This window comes from Siphateles boraxobius, unplaced genomic scaffold (assembly GCF_051911475.1).
Source record: "Siphateles boraxobius isolate OS27281-9 unplaced genomic scaffold, OSU_SipBor_1 26, whole genome shotgun sequence".
Taxonomy (NCBI): domain Eukaryota; kingdom Metazoa; phylum Chordata; class Actinopteri; order Cypriniformes; family Leuciscidae; genus Siphateles; species Siphateles boraxobius.
The window spans coordinates 8,365,968-8,388,197 of NW_027508876.1; the positions used below are offsets into that span (position 1 = coordinate 8,365,968).

General features: G+C 41.3%; 1 protein-coding gene across 1 annotated transcript in view; it reads right to left on the reverse strand.

The window, feature by feature from the left end:
* Positions 1 to 22,230, reverse strand: part of ofcc1 (orofacial cleft 1 candidate 1) — a 161,946-nt gene that overhangs the window by 19,006 nt on the left and 120,710 nt on the right. The window contains exon 20 of the mRNA XM_077244348.1: positions 937 to 1,119. Coding sequence (XP_077100463.1) covers positions 937 to 1,119 — 183 coding nt within the window. The remainder of the gene's footprint in view (positions 1 to 936; positions 1,120 to 22,230) is intronic.

The window sequence follows — 22,230 nt, forward strand, 5'->3', positions numbered from 1 at the left end:
GGCTCAATTGTGATCAATTGTGACCGATCAATTCTTGGGTGACCGCCACGTGAGGAGCACCATTTGTGTGTTGTGAATATAGAGCATTCTGAGACAGTCACTTATTAAAGGGTTAGTTAACCCAAAAACTAACATTTTGTCATAATTTACTCACCCTCATGTTTTTTTTTCAAGCCCTTACGATTTTCGTTCATCTTTGGAACACAAATGTAGTTATCTTAAATAAGAAGATATTTTTTTCTGTACTTCCATTGACTGCTAAGCAACTACCACTTTGCCTGTTTTAAAAATTCATAAAGAGATTGTAAAAGTAATCCATTTGAATTGAGTGGTTTAGTCCAAATTATTTGAAGAGACACAATCACTTTATACCAAAACAGATTTAATATAGGCATTTATTCACATATAAATAATTCATCAACTCACACATCAGTTATGGTAAACAGAAGCTCAAGCATCCTTGCTTGACGTGAAAGAACCAATGAGGTTCATTCTCGAGTGTTACACGGCACGTTTGAGCTTCTGCAAGAGTTTTGTTCTTGCGCATCAAGCACGTACAGTTGAGCTCCAGTTTATGTTCATTGATCAATGTTTATATGAGAATAAAAGCCTAAATTCAATCTGTTCATCATATAAAAGGATTGTGTCTCTTCAGAAAATTGATTAAACTGGATTAAACTGCTCAATACATATGAATTAGTTTTATAATCTCTTTATGAATTTTTTGAAGCGGCAAAGTGGTAGTTGCGTAGCTGTCAATGAAGGGACATAAATAGCTCAGATTTTATTAAAAATATCTTCACTGGTGTTTCAAAGATGAACGGAAGTCTTACGGGTTTGGAACAATATGAGGGTGAGTAAATTATGACAATTAAAATGTTTAGGTGAACTAACTCTTAAAGTTCACTTTAAGATTCTGCCATAGAAGATGCCCACCTCTATAATGGCTCCATCAGGTTGTCTCAGAAAGTGTCTGTAATGTTGGCGCAGGCCGCTCAAGTGCAGTGTGTAGATGGATAGATGGGTGCTTGTCTCGCATCCTGTAATGGGCATGCCTACAGGCGGTGCCAATCCTACCACAGGCTCCTCCTCCGTCCAGATGTAGTCATACACTGCCACCTAATGAGACACATACACCCCCACACATACGCACACATTATTAGAGATGACTTAAATATACAGCATTGTGGTACCAAGTATTAACACAATTTGCTGAGTTACTGCTTTTAACATTGAACACATGCTCTACAGAAAGTGCTGTGTACATGAATCAGTGGGGCCCAAAACAACACTGGACCCTATTGACTGTCAATGTATGGCCAAAAAAAATAAAAAATGTGTGTATATATGTATATATGGTGAACTATTTCTTCAATGAAAAGTTTGATATGTCTTTGATGCACTGTCAACTTAACCAATATTACCAACAAACATTATTTTGTAATTTATAAACTACTCCAAGGTGCCACAAATATTCCACAGGACATTTTAGGATTTATTTGTGGAATTATCAAAGATTTAGTGAATTCAATTATAATTTTTATGTTTTCACCTGCTCAGTTAAGATATACATTTGAGGATTTCAAAAGTTTTAAATTGTGGATTATTTGGAAGAAAAAAAATGGTACAAAGGTGACAATAGTTTTTGCCATGACTGTAATTGAATGAAATTCATATGGAAAGAGATAAAACAAAGTCAAAATATTTAATTGGTGTGTTAGTTAGGCCTTGCAGTTTAAATGCAGCCTATTCCCACTGTCATTAATAACAAAAAAAAAACCTGCTCTTCATTTATTTCTATGTTCTTTATTTTTTACCATTTAATTGCATGAAAAAAAATCCAGTTTGTTAATTTGCATATTTTTTTTTAACAATTAACTTCCAATTAAAGTGTGTCGATTTGCATATGCTTTGCTGTGGTATCAAAATTTGGTATATTGATATTTTACTGGACAATGCTAACGCAAAGAAAGCAAAAAATAGACTACGACTTAACATTCATGTAGCTGCACGTGTTTGTGTGTCTGTTCAGACCAAGGGTGTATCTAAGTACAACTGCATGCTTGCACGAATGCTTACCCTGATGCAATTACCTGCCCTACCTGCGGCCACAGTTCAGTGCTCACTGAGATGAATGCAAACCCGGATAGTTGACAGTAATGGTCTGTAATTTACAGCTGTGCTTGTGAGGTGATGAGCTCTGGCTGAGAGATGCAGGAATGCAGCGTGTCAGGTTTCTGAATGACTCACACAGCCTTTGACCCTGACACGACACTAACCAACAACAGTCGATAATAACCTGCTTCAGCCTAATCCTTAAACGAGGGAAAGGAAAAACAAAGAAACTACTGGCCCGTATCACTCATTAATGCTGGTTTTAAAGGCCATGCTTGGAAAAACATGCTATTTGTACCATTTTTGCAAAGTATGCAAATTTTCTTTATGTATGGAATACTTCGAAGACCTACTACACAACTACAGAGTGCTCAAGTTGACCTTGCATTTCCAGTAGCATGGATGAAACCGGAAATTATGTCAACCACAACCTCATTGTGGATTCTGTTTGCTTTGTGCACAATTCATTCTAATGAAGAAAAAAAAAGATAAAAACTGATCAAAACATGTTCTGACTCTGAAATTACTTTTCTTGTTTACTGACATAATGGATCCCTCTTATTTCCCATTCAACCTGTCATAAGGACCTTCTGGAATCAGGATAGACATAATATTTCATTTTTACAAAGCTGGCATGGATAGGACCTTAAGACAGTACAACCTACCCTCACAGCCATGTTTTCATTTGCCAAACATTAAAAATGCCATTTACCCTGACTAAGGTCTATAGCAGAATTGTCCAATCCTGCTCCTGAAGGGACACTGTCCTGCTGAGTTCAGCTCCAAGCCCAATTAAACACACATGGACCAGCTAATCAAGCTCTTAAAAGGCATTCTAGAGACTTTTGGGCAGGTGTGTTGAGGTAAGTTGAAATTAAACTCTGCAGGTCAGTGTTGAGGACCGGGACACCCATTGTCTATAAAGACCACTTTTCACCATCCAATCAATTCCTGATGATGCAAAACAACAACAACAACAACAATAATGATGTCCCACAACTTGGGGGTTGTTGTTGATTATCCGGTTTCACAAATGCATCAAATTATGGAAGTAAATGTGGCATTTCATGTTGACTTTTAGACTTAATTGGATGTTTTTCTTTGTTTTTCTTTTGTAAGAAATGAATGCTTTAAGCATATAGTAAACCTTTAGTTTATAGTTTATAGTTACCATATTCTACATCCCTTAATCCTACCCAATACCTAAACTTAACAACTATCTGACTAACTATTAATAAGTAAGTAATTAGGGGTTTATTGAGCAAAAAATTGTAGTTAGTAGTCAGAATTGGACCCTAAACTAAGCGTGTACTCACAGTTTCCCTGTACTGTGCCCTGGTGCGATTATCCACAATTTCTCGCAGGCATGCACTCACATTGCACTTAACATTCTGGGACAAAGCACGCTTACCTAATTTACGATGCAACTTTTTTTGTTTTGAAGAAAACAGGAAGAAAAGCACTTTTGCTAATAGACTGCCTAATAGATTTATCATTTATGCCATGCAGCGATTTTTATGTAATTGTGCTGCACGTATTAGAAGATTATTACGGAGGCAGCTGACGTTGATGCAGGAATTTGCAGCTTTACTCGCAAACTACAATTTCTATTCATCAATAAAGTGAGAATCAGACCAGTTATAAACCTAAATATATTCAATTTAATTAAATTAATTGAAAAGTGTACTGTCCAAGTAGTAATAGAAGATGTTTGCAGGGTAATGATGACACACACAAAAGTAGTAGCTTTTTCGTCCTCTGGCGAGTCCAGCCAGGGTGATGCCCCATGGCGGAGTCGAGGGAGGGATGAGCCATGGTGGAGTTCTCTTCGACGAAGCCATGGTGATGATGGATTGAGACAGTGGCGATGAACAGGGAGCCGAGAGCACAGACAGAGAGCAGATGGACCAGAATGACACAGTAGGCTTCGTAGGCCGCGACAGAGCCATAGCGATGACCCCCCCGAAGTGGAACCATGGTACCGGAGGGCTGAGGTGGAGAGGGAGCGACTGAGGGCCGAGGTGGAGCCTGAGAGAGAGCAGAGCTAGACAGTGTGATGGGGTGAAAAGACGGAGCGCATTGGACGGCTCACAAGTTACGATTAGCATTAGCCGGCATTTTAAATTTGCTTTGATGTCAGGCACTCTGGCTTTCCGGCAAACATTTGACTATGGTGGCTGGTGTCTCTATTTTCACATTCCGTGTAATAGAATCGCCAACAACTAGGGCACTTTCAACAGGATTCTCAGTCACTGAATGGGGAAAACCTGTTTGATGTTCTAATTGGAACGAAAGAGCAATGTTTCGTCCCGCGACTATGCCGTCTCACAGTCACCAAGTTGCCCTGCTGCACGGGCTCTACAACTTGAACTGAACAATATTGTACGGGGTTCGCTAAGCTAGTCGCATCCAAAGCTGTATCTAATGCCCTTGCATTCTTACTATCCTCGATTAAAGTTTGGACGCGTGCCTCTAATTCTGAAATCTTCTCCATCAGCCTGACGATCTCCCTGCATTTATCAACAAGTGAAACCATCACCGCTGACAGAGAATGCTATGCTATAAATGTGGCAGGCAGTGACAATATGACAATAACAGGAGAAGATGACATGGCTCACCGTGTTTGTTGACTGATCCGACTCACCACAGTTGTTTGATGGACTTGTAAAAGGCATGCGATGAAAAAAAAATGTCTGGCATGGATGGCAGGTTAACAGGCTAGCGAAATGCTAGCGATTTGTGCTAACGATTTAGATTAAAGCTAGTGATGTCAGATTAATGTGACAGACAATATTAGATAATAGATATATTGTGATGATTAAGTTATATTAAGCAACATAAACAGGAAGGAAATATAGAGAATAGAGATTAAAAACAAAGCTATACAGAGCAACAACCGCAATCCACTCAGGCAGACAGGAAACTGCTGCTTAACAGTGAAAACAGCAACAGACACAAACAGACCGAAACATACAAAATAACAACATAAAATAAATACAGAGCAACAACCGCAATCCACTCAGGCAGACAGGAAACTGCTGCTTAACAGTGAAAACAGCAACAGACACAAACAGACCGAAATGTACAAAATAACAACATAAAATAAAAAATACAAGATGAAAAAAATCAGATGTTGTGATTAAATCAGATCTTAAGTGTCTCAGCAGGTCTTATGTCATGAGGGATGGCTCTGATCTGTGTGTACGGGTCCCTTGTGTGTGTTGTACCTGTAATGCACTGCCCTGCTCTATTAGAGGAACACAGGAGACAAGCAGAGCGTGTAACATGCTATATAGGTCATGGATCTCAGACGCATTGGTGTGTGAAGATCACAGCGCCTCTCACCCAACTGGGCCAGCTTCACACTAGTGTCAGCACTGCTACACACACCCCCCTCTGACCTCAAACACACACACGCACACTATACATATACTCATCATTTCTCAAACATATGTGTGAATGCGCTGTCACAGCACGTTATGTGCAAAGACTCACCATTCTTTTAGGTCTAACAAAAATATTACAATTGTGTTTTAGTGTAGCATTTTAGCACTTCCAGTTGCATCGTCCGGAAGTCAATGGGCTCTTTAAATGGATTTTTTTTCTAAATGCCTAATATAAGGTCTGTGGTTAACACAAGCTCAAGATATTTTAACATTTTAATTTACAGCATAAAATACACTAGTAATATACCCGTGTGATTTTTTTTTTTTGTCAAAAGCTATTACTTGCCTTGAAAAAGGCAGCCTTTAAAACCTCATTATGTCTATAATCGCATTCTTGCACACTATTTGTGCAGACTAACTTAAACTTTCAGGCTTTTTTTTTTTCATGAAGACGGAAAGAGTTGTCTGAAGTGAAAATCGTTCCGACCATGGTGTAGCAAGTTCATAATTAACATTTAGTTTTTTTACTTCTGGCAATTGTAATTGCCAGCAGCCATTTCACCCTGTAGCCCAAGACTGGTTTCCCACTGAAGCTAAGCAGGGTTGAGCCTGGTCAGGAGACCTCCCGGGAAAAGTAGGTTGCCGCTGGAGGTGTTAGTGACACCAGTTGGGGGTGCTCACCCTGTGGCCTGTGTGGGTCCTAACGGCATGGATGCTCCAGGTGGATGATGCACATTGGTGGTGGTTGAGGAGATTCCCTCTTCTACGTAAAGTGATTTGAGTTCAGAGAAAAGCGCTATATAAATATAATGAATTATTGTATTTAAATGTATAAAAGTTGTTCATTTTTTTAAGAATATCATGTAAATAACAAACTTTTGTTGGTCACAGAGATTATTTGTGCAACAATACAAAATGCAGTTTGGTTTTTGTTTAGGGAATACAAAGCCCCAAAAATGACATGCAGACATATATAGTGTATAAACAATGTATGTATGTATGTATGTATATATCGTGACCAGGAATTAAGAATTATTTAACTTGTTCTAGTAAATTGTGGCCACTCGTTTTAATTAAATCATGGTCACTTGAACTAATTCATACCATCGCTCTGATTTAACTAAAACAAGAGAACAAATTGTTAAAACGTGGCCACGTTTTAGTAAAAGGAGGAAACACATGATCATATCTTATGCACAATTAACTCAAAACGAGGGAACAAATTAGTAAAAAATGATGACGTATTAATAAGTCGTGGGAATGGATTGTAAATTCTTTTTTTACCGCATGTCATATTGTCAGGGTGTGTGCAGGTAGCTGAAGACGAGGAAGCAGGAACTTCAAAGTAGTTGATTTATTTACAAAATTAACTTCTGGAACATACAGGAACAAAATAACAAACTCCAGGAATTCAGTAACACAACCATACAAGGACGACGACCAACAAACACTGAGGGAAAACACAATGCTTAAAAGAACTGGGACTAATGGGATAATTAACTGAACACAGGTGAAGAAACTGAACACAGACGAGGAGCGGGAAAAACTAACAGGACTGAACCAAAATCACAAAAGACGGGGGGGAAACAAGATCTCAAAACAGAACTAATATATAATATACATATACAGGGCTCCGTAAGGGAATCAGTGTGATGCTAACTTCAAGGTTATCCTACAAAAATACATCATCATTACAACGCTCCATAGTGGATATTTTTGGCTCTTAAAAGCAAAATGAACAATCAGTCCAGCAGGTCTGGATGACCAATAAGACAAATGCTGAGAAGAAAACAGGACTTCATCCACTGAGACCACAAACAATTTGAGGGGTGTTTGGAAGAAGTCAACAGGCTCAGACAGGCCTGCTTTCAGATTACCACATGACTCACTTTCTCTCTGTTTCTCTTTTCTCTCTTTTAGCAGGAAGTTTTTCAGGCCACAGCCGAGTTTATAAACTCAAGGTGACCCTTTAATTTGCTCAGTAATTACGACTCCTCTGGAAAAACATAGGTCTTGTCAGGCAGGGTCAGAGCGAAGGAGAACTTTAATTTCGCTGTGTACCCACGTCTTGATTTTTTAACTACTTAAGACTGTTGGCTAAACACAGGTCGGAAATTGAGAGTCATTACCGCACATAATTAGACATTTCTTAAATACAGAGTGCCTGGAGAGAAGGTCTGCAGTGAGCATTGTCACAGGACACATCAAACGTCATCGGAAAGACATCAGCGAGCAAATTGCAAACACTCAGATTCTGTTCTCTGAACGACTCATGTGTGGTCTGGACAGATACTGAAGGCTCTGTTGTTTGATGCTTCATATTACGTGACATTTCAAGTGTTCCTCTTTGTCGCTTTAGCAACATCTCGTCTTGGTTGTTTGCACCGAGTGGGGTTAATCTGCATGTGTAATTCCACTGTCAGAAATCACAAAGTCTGTATTCTGAGCATTTCACACACTGCATCATGGTTATTCCTTTGAACCTTTTCTTAAAATACATGGCGGGCGCTTTTCTCCAGCGCTGTCTTCACGCTGGCGGTAAGTGCTTGACTCACACTCAATGCCTGGCTGTTCTCAGGGAACCCATCTGTGGGTTAAGCAGATAGCATTCAAGTGAGCTAACCTAATTCTAACCAATCAAGCTTCGATTTATTGTGGACGTCTGTATTCAGAAATCTGATAGAGTCCATATCAGTCTCTTTATTTGAATCTGGAGAGACAGCCATTGCTTCTTTGAGGACTATAAACATCAAACCATGTCTCCCAGCCGCAACATAAATTCAGATTTTGCAGGCGTTACGGCAAACGGACAGACAGGCTGGGGTCCGGGAAGTGAAAATACGGGCTGGAGCTCCATTCCTCTCCAAATGAGCCTGTGCCTGTGCCCAAGCAAATGAGATTACACATCTCCATATTTGTAAAAATGGATATTCGAAATTTAATAAGTGCATTATTTAAGTGCGGGTGCATCCTCGCGACAACCCTAATATGCTAGCCAGTGTGTACGAAAGCTGCTGTTTAATGGAGTAATAACTGGAGTGCCGCTTCAGAGTCAGATGAGAGCTGTTTTTTAAATACTGACATAAAGAGCAAAATTTATTCAGTGATTTTAAATGGACCCATTTGTTCTTGTGTAAAACAAAATGCAACTAATTATACTGTACAAACTACATATCTAAAGGGTGAACAAACAGTCTAACAACTAAATAAAGTCAAACAGATGAAACCCACTGCTTACAATCATGTTAATATGCAAAGGATTTTTTCCCCAATCTTCACATCTTTCAGTATTTTTTGTGCAATTGGGCACTTTTCTCATTTATTGCAAATATTAATGTAAATAATGTTGTCATATATATACATATATACCTTTTTTTGGGTGTGTGTGTGGGGGGGGGTCTGCCCTAGTGTTTAAAATTCATTATGGCAAGCTCAGAAAAAAAAAGAAGAGAATCAATAAACATTTTTGTGTGGCATCTAGAGTTTCTTTGTATGTACTGAAAAGGACTTCAAATTAGCCACTTATTAAACTCTATTTTTTCCCACTGAGATTCAGCATTAGACAGTGAGGCTTACTTTGGTTTGGATCAATCTCCTTCTGTTGTTCAGTGCATTGGGGTGACACATAATCAACCCAATCTCATGGCAATTCGTATGAATTTTATGAGGTGGCTAATTCGTTCGAATTCATACGATCTCACTCGTACGAATTCAAACCATTTTTGCTAAATCGTACATATTTTATGAGTTGCCAAATTCGTACGAATTCGTACGAATGACCTACACCTGACACCGCCCCTAAACCTAACCATCACGTGGGTTTAGACAAATCGTATGAATTCGTACATATAATTAGCCACATATAGCCACATATAATACAGCAGAGGCACGTGATGCATATAATGTTAAAGTAATAGTTCACCCAAAAATGAGAATATTGTCATAATTTACTCACCCTCAAGTTGTTTCAACCCTGTAAAAATTAATTTCTTCTGCTGAGCACAAAATAAGCTATTTTGAAGAATATGGGTAACCAAACAGTTGATGGGCCCCACTGACTTCCATAGTATGGGGGGGAAATATTATGGAAGTCAATAGGGCCCAACACCTTCCAAAATGTTTCAAAATTTCTTATTTTATGTTCAGCAGAACAAATAAATTCATATAGGTTCGGAACAACTTGAGGTTTGTAAATGATGAGAAGAATTTTAAATTTTTTTTGGTGAACTATCCCTATATATTTCAATCAGTTTAACATTTCCAGGTCCAGCTTTAATGACCACAGACAGTAAAATAAGTTGGTGGGGGAGTAACTAACTACAAACTAAAACTATTTTGTGTAACTTGTTCGGTAGCGCTTTATTTTACAGTCATGTACATGTGCATAATGTACTTCTTAAAACAAATTACAGGAACTGGATTATAACAAGGTACTAATCCTGAACCTATCCCTAAACCTTAACCCATGTAGTTACCTTATTACCAGTACTTTTTGGGTAACTACACTGTAAGGACAATGTAAGTAGGCCTACACATACTGTAAAATGAAGTGTAAGCACTTTTTCTTTTCAAATGTAAAGCTGTCACCCTCCGAATCTCATTGTTACTTTATATATAATGTTCTGAATATGTATATATATATATATATATATATATATATATATATATATATATATATATATATATATATATATATATATATATATATATATATATATATAAAGATATGTGTTTACTGAAGATAATTTTCATTAGTAGCTAGAATCAAGTGTAGCTCACAGATTCTTTAAACATTTAGCTTGACTGTAGTTGAATTTCTTTCAAATAAAATCAGCTTGTAGCTCGGCAAACACACAAGTAACTTCCCGACACAGATTTTATGATTCCTTCACTAGGAGCACCTCTGCTGTTTTCCTCTTGTGTTATCAAGACAAAACAGCGCTGACCTTCCTCTCGTGCTCTACCCAACCGTCTCCCTGAGAGCGGTTTATATGTAGTGCCGTTCCACCACTGGAATCTGCAGCTTCTCAGTTCTGTCCCACTTGGCTTTAATTTACAGTGGGAAAATAATTAGAATCTCACTTTTGCGAAGAGTGGAGTGAAAATGTAAACAATGCTTCCCTGCGGGCGAGTGCTTCATCAAGTTGACAGGTGGATTTGAATGAGCCTGTGCGTGCGTGAGTGTGTGTGGCGGACAGCCTGGGTTATTTATGTGGCAGTTGCACACGGCAGGCCTGGTACAGTATGATGTGATCGGCAGATTACAGCAGAGGATCATGTGAGAAAGTAAGGCAGAGCTGTAGCTGGGGTTTGAACTGTAGGGTGAATGTGGGGCCAGTGAGGGCATTCAGGGGACATGATACTGATATACAGGGTTAAGCTGCTCTACAAGAATACATAACTATACAAAAAAATCACAAAAGGGGATGGCTGAGCTGTATAACTATCTTCCAAAAACTAGTGAACTAGCAACTTAAACTGATTGATTAGGTGCACTCCAGATCTGAATCATGTTCCCCACTCCACTCTGTGATTTTACGTTGCCTACCACTTCATGGCTGAGTTCCATGAAGTTCCTGAATCACTCAGGTGAATAGTCTTGGGGTCATATTTGATGGTTTGCTTTCTTTTAGTTCTCATATTAATACAAATTCACGGGCTGCATCTTTTCAATTACGTAATATTGCTAGACTTCGTTCTTCACTTTCTCAACAGTGTCCCGAAGTACTCATTCATGCCCTGGTTACATCTCGGATCGATTACTGCAATTCCCTTTTATTTGGTATTCCCGAAAAACAACTACATAGACTACAGTTAATCCAGAACTCAGCAGCCAGGATTGTTACTCACTCACGTATTTTTGATCATATAACTCCAACTCTTTACCAACTGCACTGTGTCACGGTGTTGTGCGGGTAGAAGAAGATGGCTGAGTCAAAAGCTCCAAATCAAACAGTTTTACTGATCAAACTCACAGGTACAGACAGGCAGGCAGAATCACACACTAAACACATCAATATAACTTTAACAACCGACCAGGACACACTGAACAGAAGCAAACTAAATACAAGCATGAATCAAACATAACAAGGTGAAAACAGGTGACACTGATGATGATAACGAGGGACAGGCTGGTAAGTGAGGGAGTGAGTTCAGGTGTGGAGACAAGAAGGATTCTGGGAAGTGTAGTGAAGATGACTAAGACAGACAGGTGCAGACGAAGACTGTGACAGAACTGTGACAGAACGGGTGGGGGGGGGCGGGCGCCCTGAAGGCTGGCCAGGGCGTGGCCAAACTGAGACGGGAAGCCTCCAGGGCAGATCAGGAAGTGCAGGCGGCCAGGGCGGAGCAGGACGTGAAGGCGGCCAGGGCGGAGCAGGACGTGGCCAGGGCGGAGCAGGACATGGGCGTGGCCAGGACCGTGGGGACCCTTCGGGCGGCCATGGCGGTGCGGACCCCTCGAGCGACCATGGCGGTGCGGACCCCTCGGGCGGCCATGGCGGTGCGGACCCCTCGGGCGGCCATGGCGGTGCGGACCCTTCGGGCGGCCATGGCGGTGAGGACCCTTCGGGCGGCCATGGCGGTGAGGACCCTTCGGGCGGCCATGGCGGTGAGGACCCTTCGGGCGGCCATGGCGGTGAGGACCCTTCGGGCGGCCATGGCGGAGCCCTATGCCCCCCCCCAAAAAAAATAATGGGGAGAGTGACAGAGTCACTACTAGTCTCTGGGCTGGACGGAACCAGCGGTGAAGGGGTCTCTGGGCTGGACGGAACCAGCGGTGAAGGGGTCCGTGGGCTGGACGGAACCAGCGGTGAAGGGGTCCCTGGGCTGGACGGAACCAGCGGTGAAGGGGTATCTGGGCTGGACGGCCCCAGCGGTGAAGGGGTCTCTGGGCTGGACAGAACCAGCGGTGAAGGGGTCTCTGGGCTGGACGGAACCAGCGGACTGGACGGGACGTGAACGGTCTCTGGCTGGACGGTCTCTGGCTGGACGGTCTCTGGCTGGACGGTCTCTGGCTGGACGGGCTCTGGAGCAGGATCAGCGGGCTCTGGAGCAGGATCAGCGGGCTCTGGAGCAGGATCAGCGGGCTCTGGAGCAGGATCAGCGGGCTCTGGAGCAGGATCAGCGGGCTCTGGAGCAGGATCAGCGGGCTCTGGAGCAGGATCAGCGGGCTCTGGAGCAGGATCAGCGGGCTCTGGAGCAGGATCAGCGGGCTCTGGAGCAGGATCAGCGGGCTCTGGAGCAGGATCAGCGGGCTCTGGAGCAGGATCAGCGGGCTCTGGAGCAGGATCAGCGGGCTCTGGAGCAGGATCAGCGGGCTCTGGAGCAGGATCAGCGGGCTCTGGAGCAGGATCAGCGGGCTCTGGAGCAGGATCAGCGGGCTCTGGAGCAGGATCAGCGGGCTCTGGAGCAGGATCAGCGGGCTCTGGAGCAGGATCAGCGGGCTCTGGAGCAGGATCAGCGGGCTCTGGAGCAGGATCAGCGGGCTCTGGAGCAGGATCAGCGGGCTCTGGAGCAGGATCAGCGGGCTCTGGAGCAGGATCAGCGGGCTCTGGAGCAGGATCAGCGGGCTCTGGAGCAGGATCAGCGGGCTCTGGAGCAGGATCAGCGGGCTCTGGAGCAGGATCAGCGGGCTCTGGAGCAGGATCAGCGGGCTCTGGAGCAGGATCAGCGGGCTCTGGAGCAGGATCAGCGGGCTCTGGAGCAGGATCAGCGGGCTCTGGAGCAGGATCAGCGGGCTCTGGAGCAGGATCAGCGGGCTCTGGAGCAGGATCAGCGGGCTCTGGAGCAGGATCAGCGGGCTCTGGAGCAGGATCAGCGGGCTCTGGAGCAGGATCAGCGGGCTCTGGAGCAGGATCAGCGGGCTCTTGAGCAGGATCAGCGGGCTCTGGAGCAGGATCAGCGGGCTCTGGAGCAGGATCAGCGGCCTCTGGCGCAGGATCAGCGGCCTCTGGCGCAGGATCAGCGGCCTCTGGCGCAGGATCAGCGGCCTCTGGCGCAGGATCAGCGGCCTCTGGCGCAGGATCAGCGGCCTCTGGCGCAGGATCAGCGGCCTCTGGCGCAGGATCAGCGGCCTCTGGCGCAGGATCAGCGGCCTCTGGCGCAGGATCAGCGGCCTCTGGCGCAGGATCAGCGGCCTCTGGCGCAGGATCAGCGGCCTCTGGCGCAGGATCAGCGGCCTCTGGAGCAGGATCAGCGGGCTCTGGAGCAGGATCAGCGGGCTCTGGAGCAGGATCAGCGGGCTCTGGAGCAGGATCAGCGGGCTCTGGAGCAGGATCAGCGGGCTCTGGAGCAGGATCAGCGGGCTCTGGAGCAGGATCAGCGGCCTCTGGCGCAGGATCAGCGGGATCAGCGGGCTCTGTGCAGAAGGTTGAATTAAAACCTGCCACTGAGGACTGGAGAAGGGAAGCTGATTTCAGTGCAGATCGGACGGATTTAAGTGCAGGATCCGCCATTTTAGCCCCCAGGTCCATGCTGTTTGAAACCTTCTTCCGGGCTCGGGGCGACACGGGAGGCTCTGGCTGGATAGTCTCGGCGGGACGAGACTCTGGACGGGTGGTGACGGAGGCTGGTGACAGTGGTTGAGCGGAGATGTTACAATCAGCCTCACCCACAGTGTAGGCTGAGCCGCTCAACAAAAGCACGTAGTCCAGATACCGTTCAAGGGTCATACCGGGATTTCCTAGTGGCATCCATGAATGGAAGTGAGGGTCTAATCCAATCCAGAGTAAATCCATCAACTGCTGATCGGTAAGCGTGGTTAGATGGCTGTACTTTATAAATTCCTCTAAGTAGGATTCAATCTTACGGCCATTTTGAGAGATGGAACACAGAATCTGACTCGCTTCGTCCATTTTCTGTTAGGTCGGCTCTTCAGTTATTTTCTTGGTCGGTTGTTCTGTCACGGTGTTGTGCGGGTAGAAGAAGATGGCTGAGTCAAAAGCTCCAAATCAAACAGTTTTACTGATCAAACTCACAGGTACAGACAGGCAGGCAGAATGACGGGCAGAAACACACACTAAACACATCAATATAACTTTAACAACCGACCAGGACACACTGAACAGAAGCAAACTAAATACAAGCATGAATCAAACATAACAAGGTGAAAACAGGTGACACTGATGATGATAACGAGGGACAGGCTGGTAAGTGAGGGAGTGAGTTCAGGTGTGGAGACAAGAAGGATTCTGGGAAGTGTAGTGAAGATGACTAAGACAGACAGGTGCAGACGAAGACTGTGACACACTGGCTCCCTGTTCGTTATCGTGTACATTACAAAATATTGCTCCTTACATATAAAGCTCTTCATAATTTGGCACCTCAATATCTGTTAAATCTTTTTCATTTGTATAGACCATCGCGTTCTTTGAGATCATCTTCTGCAGAATTATTGTCTGTTCCAAACTTCAAGATGAGTTCCTATGGTGGTAGAGCTTTTAGTTGTGTGGCGCCTAAACTATGGAATGCTTTACCACTGCACTTTCGCCAAATGGATTCAATTTCCCATTTTAAAGCTCAGATAAAAACGTATTTGTTTAGATTAGCTTTTAATGATATGATTGTTTGATGTGTAGTTGTAGTCGAGTGCTTTGTTTGTTTTGTATTCTGCCTTGTTTTATATTGTACGGTGTCCTTGAGTGCCCTGAAAGGCGCTTTTTAAATAAAAGGTATTATTATTATTATGTTCCAAAAGACAGACACCAAACGTGCTATGTTCTCAGTTTCTATAACGGGGTTCTCAAATGGTTTGGCCATGGACTCACATTTTCCTATGGTCATTTTCTGCAACCCAATTTTTTTAGGAATTTGACCTAATTCCCAAATATACACTATATTGCCAAAAGTATTGGGACACACCTCCAAATCATTGAATTCAGATGTTCCAATCACTTCTATGGCCACAGTTGTATAAAATCAAGCACTTCGGCATGCAGACTGCTTCTACAAACATTTGTGAAAGAATGGGACGCTCTCTGGAGCTCAGTGAATTCAAGCGTGGTACCGTGATAGGTTGCCACCTGTGCAACAAGTCCATTTGTGAAATTTCCTTACTACTAAATATTCCACGGTAAACTGTTAGTGGTATTATAACAAAGTGGAAGCAATTGGGAACAACAGAAACTCAGCCATGAAGTGGTAGGCAACATAAAAATCACAGAGTGGGGTCAGCGCATGCTGATTTGCACAGTGCACAGAAGTCGCCAACTTTCAGTCGCAGAGTCAATAGCTACAGACCTTCAAACTTCATGTGGCCTTTAGATTAGATCAAGAACAGTGCGTAGAGAGCTTCATGGAATGGGTTTCCATCGCCGAGCAGCTGCATCCAAGCCTTACATCACCAAGTGCAATGCAAAGCGTCGATGCAGTGGTGTAAAGTACACCGCCACTGGACTCTAGAGCAGTGGAGACGTGTTCTCTGGAGTGAGCTTCTCTGTCTGTCAATCCGAAGGTTTGGTGTTTTTTTTTTTATGAGAACGGTACTTGCCTGACTGCATTGTGCCAGGTGTAATGTTTGATGGTGTGTGGATTATGGTGTAGGGTTGTTTTTCAGGGGTTGGGCTTGGCCCCTTAGTTCCAGTGAAAGGAACTCTTAATGCTTCAACATACCAAGACATTTTGGAGAATTTCATGCTCCCAACTTTGTGGGAACTTCAAAATTTGAAACTTCAAATTTCAAAAAGTGCAAGTATCACTCAGAGAGAAAGCAATACCACAATGCATTGAAGAGCTCGTGCAAAAAATAAATAATGGCGGTTGAAGCACTGAACAATGGCAGATATAATCAAGAGAAACGTCACTCAGTACTGAATAATTTTGCTAAAATTTTAATAAATTAGTTATATCTAATAAATAAATAAAAAAACAATTTCACATAATGTGTGTATGTGGCGTTAATGTTTGTGATTAATATAGTTAGTTTAGCATCATGTGTTAACTTATGAATTTTAGTTAGGATGATGACATAGTAAACACCCGCAAATGGAGAAATAGACAGTAGGCAGGACACTAGGGTTTGGAACAGAGCCACTGTGATTGGCGTAAATAACAAGCTGCACACACTTACATACATTCATATCCACAGGAAGTTAACAAAAGCTTACTGAAAGCTCTTTTATTTGTATAAAATCACAGCATGCTTGACGAAAAAGGTACAATACCATAGTTATATATATTGGGGGGGGGGGGGGGGGGGGGGTTGGGGCAATTCCAAGAAGCACTGTGAATGACATAATCAAATAAAAACCATGGATAAATACAAAACTATTGATTTAAAGATTTTCATTATTAATATTATATTGAGTATTGATTGTTATATTGAATATTAATTGTTATATTGAATATTGATTGTTATATTGAATATTAATATTATTCATAAACATTTGTGAGAACATAGGTGGACTGAATATTAGGCCCTTTGCAGAGCTTCATTGGAGTGAGTAGTCACTTAAGTGTTGTTTTGGTGTGATTTGTTTGTTGCAATTCTCTGGTCGGTGGTTTTATGGAGAATTATGTATTTAAATACATTGAAATAATGCGGACAGGCTTTAACAAAAGCAAACTGATTAACAACCTTGTTGCTTACGTCTTTAAAACAATTAATTTCCCAAGGTAAAACTTTATTTTGATGGTCCCTTTTAGACATACGTAAAAGTAATGTGCACCTACATGTCAACAAACTCTCATTATAGTATTAGTAGGTTGTCTGCTTAATATTTGCCATTTTTTTATGGCAACACTCATTCTACTGATTATAAGTAACTATCAGTGCATGTCACCTTATTTTATTAACCCTTAACCCCGTATTCAGTAACCCTGTAACAGTCTACACTACTAATACTCAACTAATACTCTACTAAGAGTTAGTTGACATGCAGGTGTATCATTATTTATAGTCAACAGAACAACTAAAGGAGACCATCAAATTAAATGCATCCTTCCCCTATATGGGACTACTTCCTAAAACCAACTGGTGCATTCTATACTGAGGTGATATTGACTCCATGTATTTTTTCTGAATGGTTATCTCTGGCTACATGTTTGTTTCATGCAGAACATGCCAATGCATTTAACGTAGAGACTCCTGGATTACCTAGATATTTCCTGCATGTAGAACAGACATAGATGTGCATTATTGCCGCATACATGGCAGGGAATGTTATTTGTGTAATTAGGGCAGCATAAATCTGTGGTGCCCGGGCGTGATTTGCCTGTGGAACGGCTCTATATCTGCCCTACCGCTTCCACAGACATGACAAGAACATCAGAACTGACAGAATGAGTCATCTCAAGATTATTTATTTATTTAATTGTTTAATTGTTTATTTATCGCTTGTTTGCAGTGAACAGTGAGCGCTCTTATGACAGCACAACTCATTTACCTCAGTGAACCCATGCTAATGGAACGCCAATCTACTGTGACGTGTGCTTGACTGAAACTGGGCTGGTAGAGAGAATTATAAACTAAACAGGCATGAATATTTAACTTCAGACTCCAAGCAGAGACAGATAAAGAGGAGATAGTATCTGAGCTCAGGATAATCTGCCCCATGCATCTGCATAATTCACTGTTACTAATCTGCTTTTATAAATGCTTAAAAAGCCCATTTAATCCATAAACAACTCTGGTGACTTGCATGAAGCACTGATGCCTGGAAGTGTAACTTTTTCGAGGTTTGTTTGGAGGGGAGAGAATCAAGGATATTTACATTTGTACTAAGACAGTTTTGCATACACAAATCTGCTCATACAGAGACTTGAGCATCAGTACAGATACTAGTTAAAATCACAGGCCAATTCATTTGGGTTTTCCCAAAGGAATTGGGTTTTTCCAATTTACAGATTGGATCTTCAACAAACAAAAGTGAGAACTCGATCTCATGAAAAAAAAACTAGTCTACACAGCCCAGGCTCATTAGAAAAAACGTACCTGTGACAACATTTTTGCAAAATGCCAAATATTTTGCGTCGTGCACGTTTTGCGACAGTTTCCAAGTGAAATGTCCAGTGAGAGGCGTTAAAAGCGTATTTTTTTTTTCCGGAAAAGATAAACGTGAATATAGCAATGCTTTATTACGTTGGAGTTTGTACGGATTCATACAAATTAGCCACCAATACACCAAAACTTATGAATTGAACGTTATGAAGAGTGTGAGGAACATTCTCCCAACTAATTTATACATAATGTTTATCCATGCAGTCACAGAACGCACTGAAGTGTAACTTTACTTTGTGTGGTAAGAAACTCTATAAGCACTTTGCTAAAGCAAGGAGCCACTCAAGGCTTTGATTTTACGACATGGTGATTTTACAGACAACACAAAGCAGACCTTCTAATACCAGAGACAACAACAATATGGTAAAATATATGGTAAAATACATCAGTGTCTCTTCTTTGCTCTTGGTTTCAGCTTGTTTCAGCACAAAAATTCTTGTCACCTACAGCGTTGTATAGGGAAAGATTCTTACAAATGAATGGGTTTCAGCTTAAACTTATTCTTAGCTTGTTACGAATTTTAGTCAAATTACATATTCTTGGGAACAAAATCTTGATTTGTGAGCATATTCAAGAACTTTTAAATATACATTTTTGTCCACTTCTATTTGTGATTTTTTTTATTAAAAATGTGATATTCTCACAAATCCCTGTTGTGCTGCATCTTTAAACAATGCTCACTGACTTACTGACCATCCAATTTGTTCCTTCTGTTTTATGTTATGAGTGAACGAGAAAGAGAGAGAGAGAGAGAGAGAGAGAGAGAGAGAGAGAGAGAGAGAGAGAGAGAGAGAGAGAGAGAGAGATATTACAGGATCTATCTAAACATGTGGACTCAATTTCAAGCTCCCAGCTGCATTTGTTTTGACAGCTGACCGTGTGCAATATGTTCTGATAAATTTAAAAGAAACGTCCATCTCTGATAAAACCAATGTCGAGCCTGGTATGTGGAAAACAAGCGCTGTATAAAAACAATCATGGTGCTGCCATGTTTTCCGAGCGTGTGACCAAACTAACTCTTGCTCACTCTCTAAGATAATGTTTTTACTGATTACCCATCCATCATAAAATCCTTACTTTTTCATGACCATAAAACAGCAACCAAACTGCAGATGAGATATGAGTTTTATAAACCCAGAAAAGCAATAAATTAGCCAAGGGAAATCTAAACGGCTTCCACACTCTTCCCAAATCCAGACTAGATTCTCCCTCTCTTCTCTAAGCATTGTGCGACTGCAACACTTTCACACATTGCTGCCCACCAAAAGTCGTTGACCTTTTCTGCATGGCAGGCGTGTCCCCTCTGCAGTCATGTCGTATTGAGCTCTGTTGTGCGGTTCTGCGGCGCTGTAGCCCGGGGCCCTGCAGCCTCTGTGCACTGTCCACTAATAGCCTCCTGTAATTGAAGAAGCGGCTTTTAGAACTAATGCAAGCAAACAGGCTGGCGGAGTGGAGGGGGAGGGCTGCAGGTGCCTTCCTGTGACCCTTCCCATATCAGGAGAGATTCGGAGCATCTTCCCCCTTCGTTCCTGTGTTTATCTTCCTGTTTTGGGTGTTTTTTCCAATTTTTTTTTTTTTTGAGGCCCATTGTTGTCTGACAGAGTCTCCGGAGCTTACGGTCATGGGCGGCTAGTCGGCATGTGAGCTTTTGTAGGTGCGAACCAAATATGAGAATACAGGGAAAGCCCTCAAATGTATGTGGGACCAAAATAAATAAAAATAATAATAATAATAATAAATCTCTAAATTATCAAAGCATGGAGCTATCAATGCCAGGGACATGGGTTTGATTTCAAGGAAACGCAGTATTTTTTTGAACTGTGACACTCAAAATAATCCTCAGCATTCTCTTTAGTGCAGTGGTTCTTATCCAGGGGACCGGGGCCTCCACAGACTTCCAAGCGGGCCTCAAGATGACTTAAAATGATTTAAGACAAAACAAGCATGAAAAAAAAAAAAAAAAAAAACTACAAATCTAAACCTACAGCTACACATATATATATATTTATTTTTTAAAGCTTGGCCTAACTAGAATATATATATATATATATATTCTAGTTAGGCCAAGCTTTAAAAAATAAATGTATTTTTTAAATGTAATACTGCAATATACGGTACTATTCAAAGGTTGGGGGTAAGTAAAATGTTTTAGAAAGAAGTCTCTTATGCTTACCAAGGCTGCATTTATTTGTTTATATGGTTATAAAATTAACAAAACAATGATTTTGATCAATGATGATGATCGAAACAATGATTTTGTGAAATATTATTACAATAAAAAAAAATTTTTTTAAATATATTTTAAAATGTAATTTATTCCTGTGGTGTCAAAGCTGAGCAGTCATTACTCCAGTCTTCAGTATCACATAATACTTCAGAAATCAATCAAATATTCTGATTTGGTGCCGAAGTCAAGTAAGTCAAAGCGCTTTTAACAGTATGGATTGTTTCAAAGCAGCTTTACAGTGATAATAGAAATTACCGTATCAGATTACCTAAACAATTATTATTATTGAAAAGCAGCTCCTTAATATATTTGATAAACAGAAAGTTCTGCTGTCATTTTTATCAATATAATGATATTCAGATCCTTGCTGAATAAAAGTATTGGTTTATTAAATATAAAAAATAAAAATAATATTACTGATTGGTATATAATTACAGAAGGGTTTTTTAAATATGTGTTTATGTTTTGTTTAATTGTAATAAACACAATATTTCAATGCAAAAAAGGTCTAAAAACAGGGGCCTATACCATGAAGCCGGTTTAGGTGGCTAGCCAGCTATGTTTTCAGTTTAGTTTGCGTCAACCCAGGGTTTTAGGGACCATGAAAGTGGTTTGGCTTTTAGCAGTGTTCATCGCCATAGTAACTTACGCTACACGGCTAACCTGGTCCGGGGCAGGTTATGTTCGAGGTAAGAGGTTGCAAACTGAACTTGGACCAATCAGCTGTGAGCAAAGTGACACATGTCTGATGCAATAAAGTCACTCCACTTGTTTCTACTCCAAATTAAAGGTCACTACATAGCAAATGATTTTTAAAGACAAAATCGTCTGGTTTTTTAGTGATGCTTATTTAGAATAATACATTTGTATGATTAAGATATTATTTATGTAATTATTATACCCTTTATCAATCACACATGTACAATTTTAGTTAATCAATTATTATTACGCAGTTTAAATGAATAAATATATAAAGGTAATATAAATACGCTTTAGCATCAATAGATGAAGCTATAAAATGACTACATGTGAGCTTAAATGTTCAATTCTCTCTACACCTTTATCAGCTGTATAAAATAACTTCACAACTTTTACTTGCACTGATATACAGTAGCGAGACTTTTTCTTCTAGTTGTCCTCTTTCATAGACAGCTGTTTTCTTCTTGCTGTGTAAATTTGTTTAAATTCTTACTATTTTAATCCTTTTATTTAATAAGTGAATTTCGCTGCTTCTCTCGCTAGAAACTAATCTCAGTTTCACTCTTTCTCAACGTGTGATTGGCTGTTCGCTACTGATGTCACACCTAAACTCAGGATCAAAGCCTGAGTTGACAGATAAAGTTGATGATCAGCATCATGGTACCAACAAAGCCTGGTTGGATTGGTTTGGTTTTGTCAACTCTAAACTAATCCTGTAACCCTGAGTTTGTTCAACTACCATCATGGTACAGGCCTCAGGTCTCTTTATTTTTTTTACAGAAACATATAATTTGTTATACTTTCAT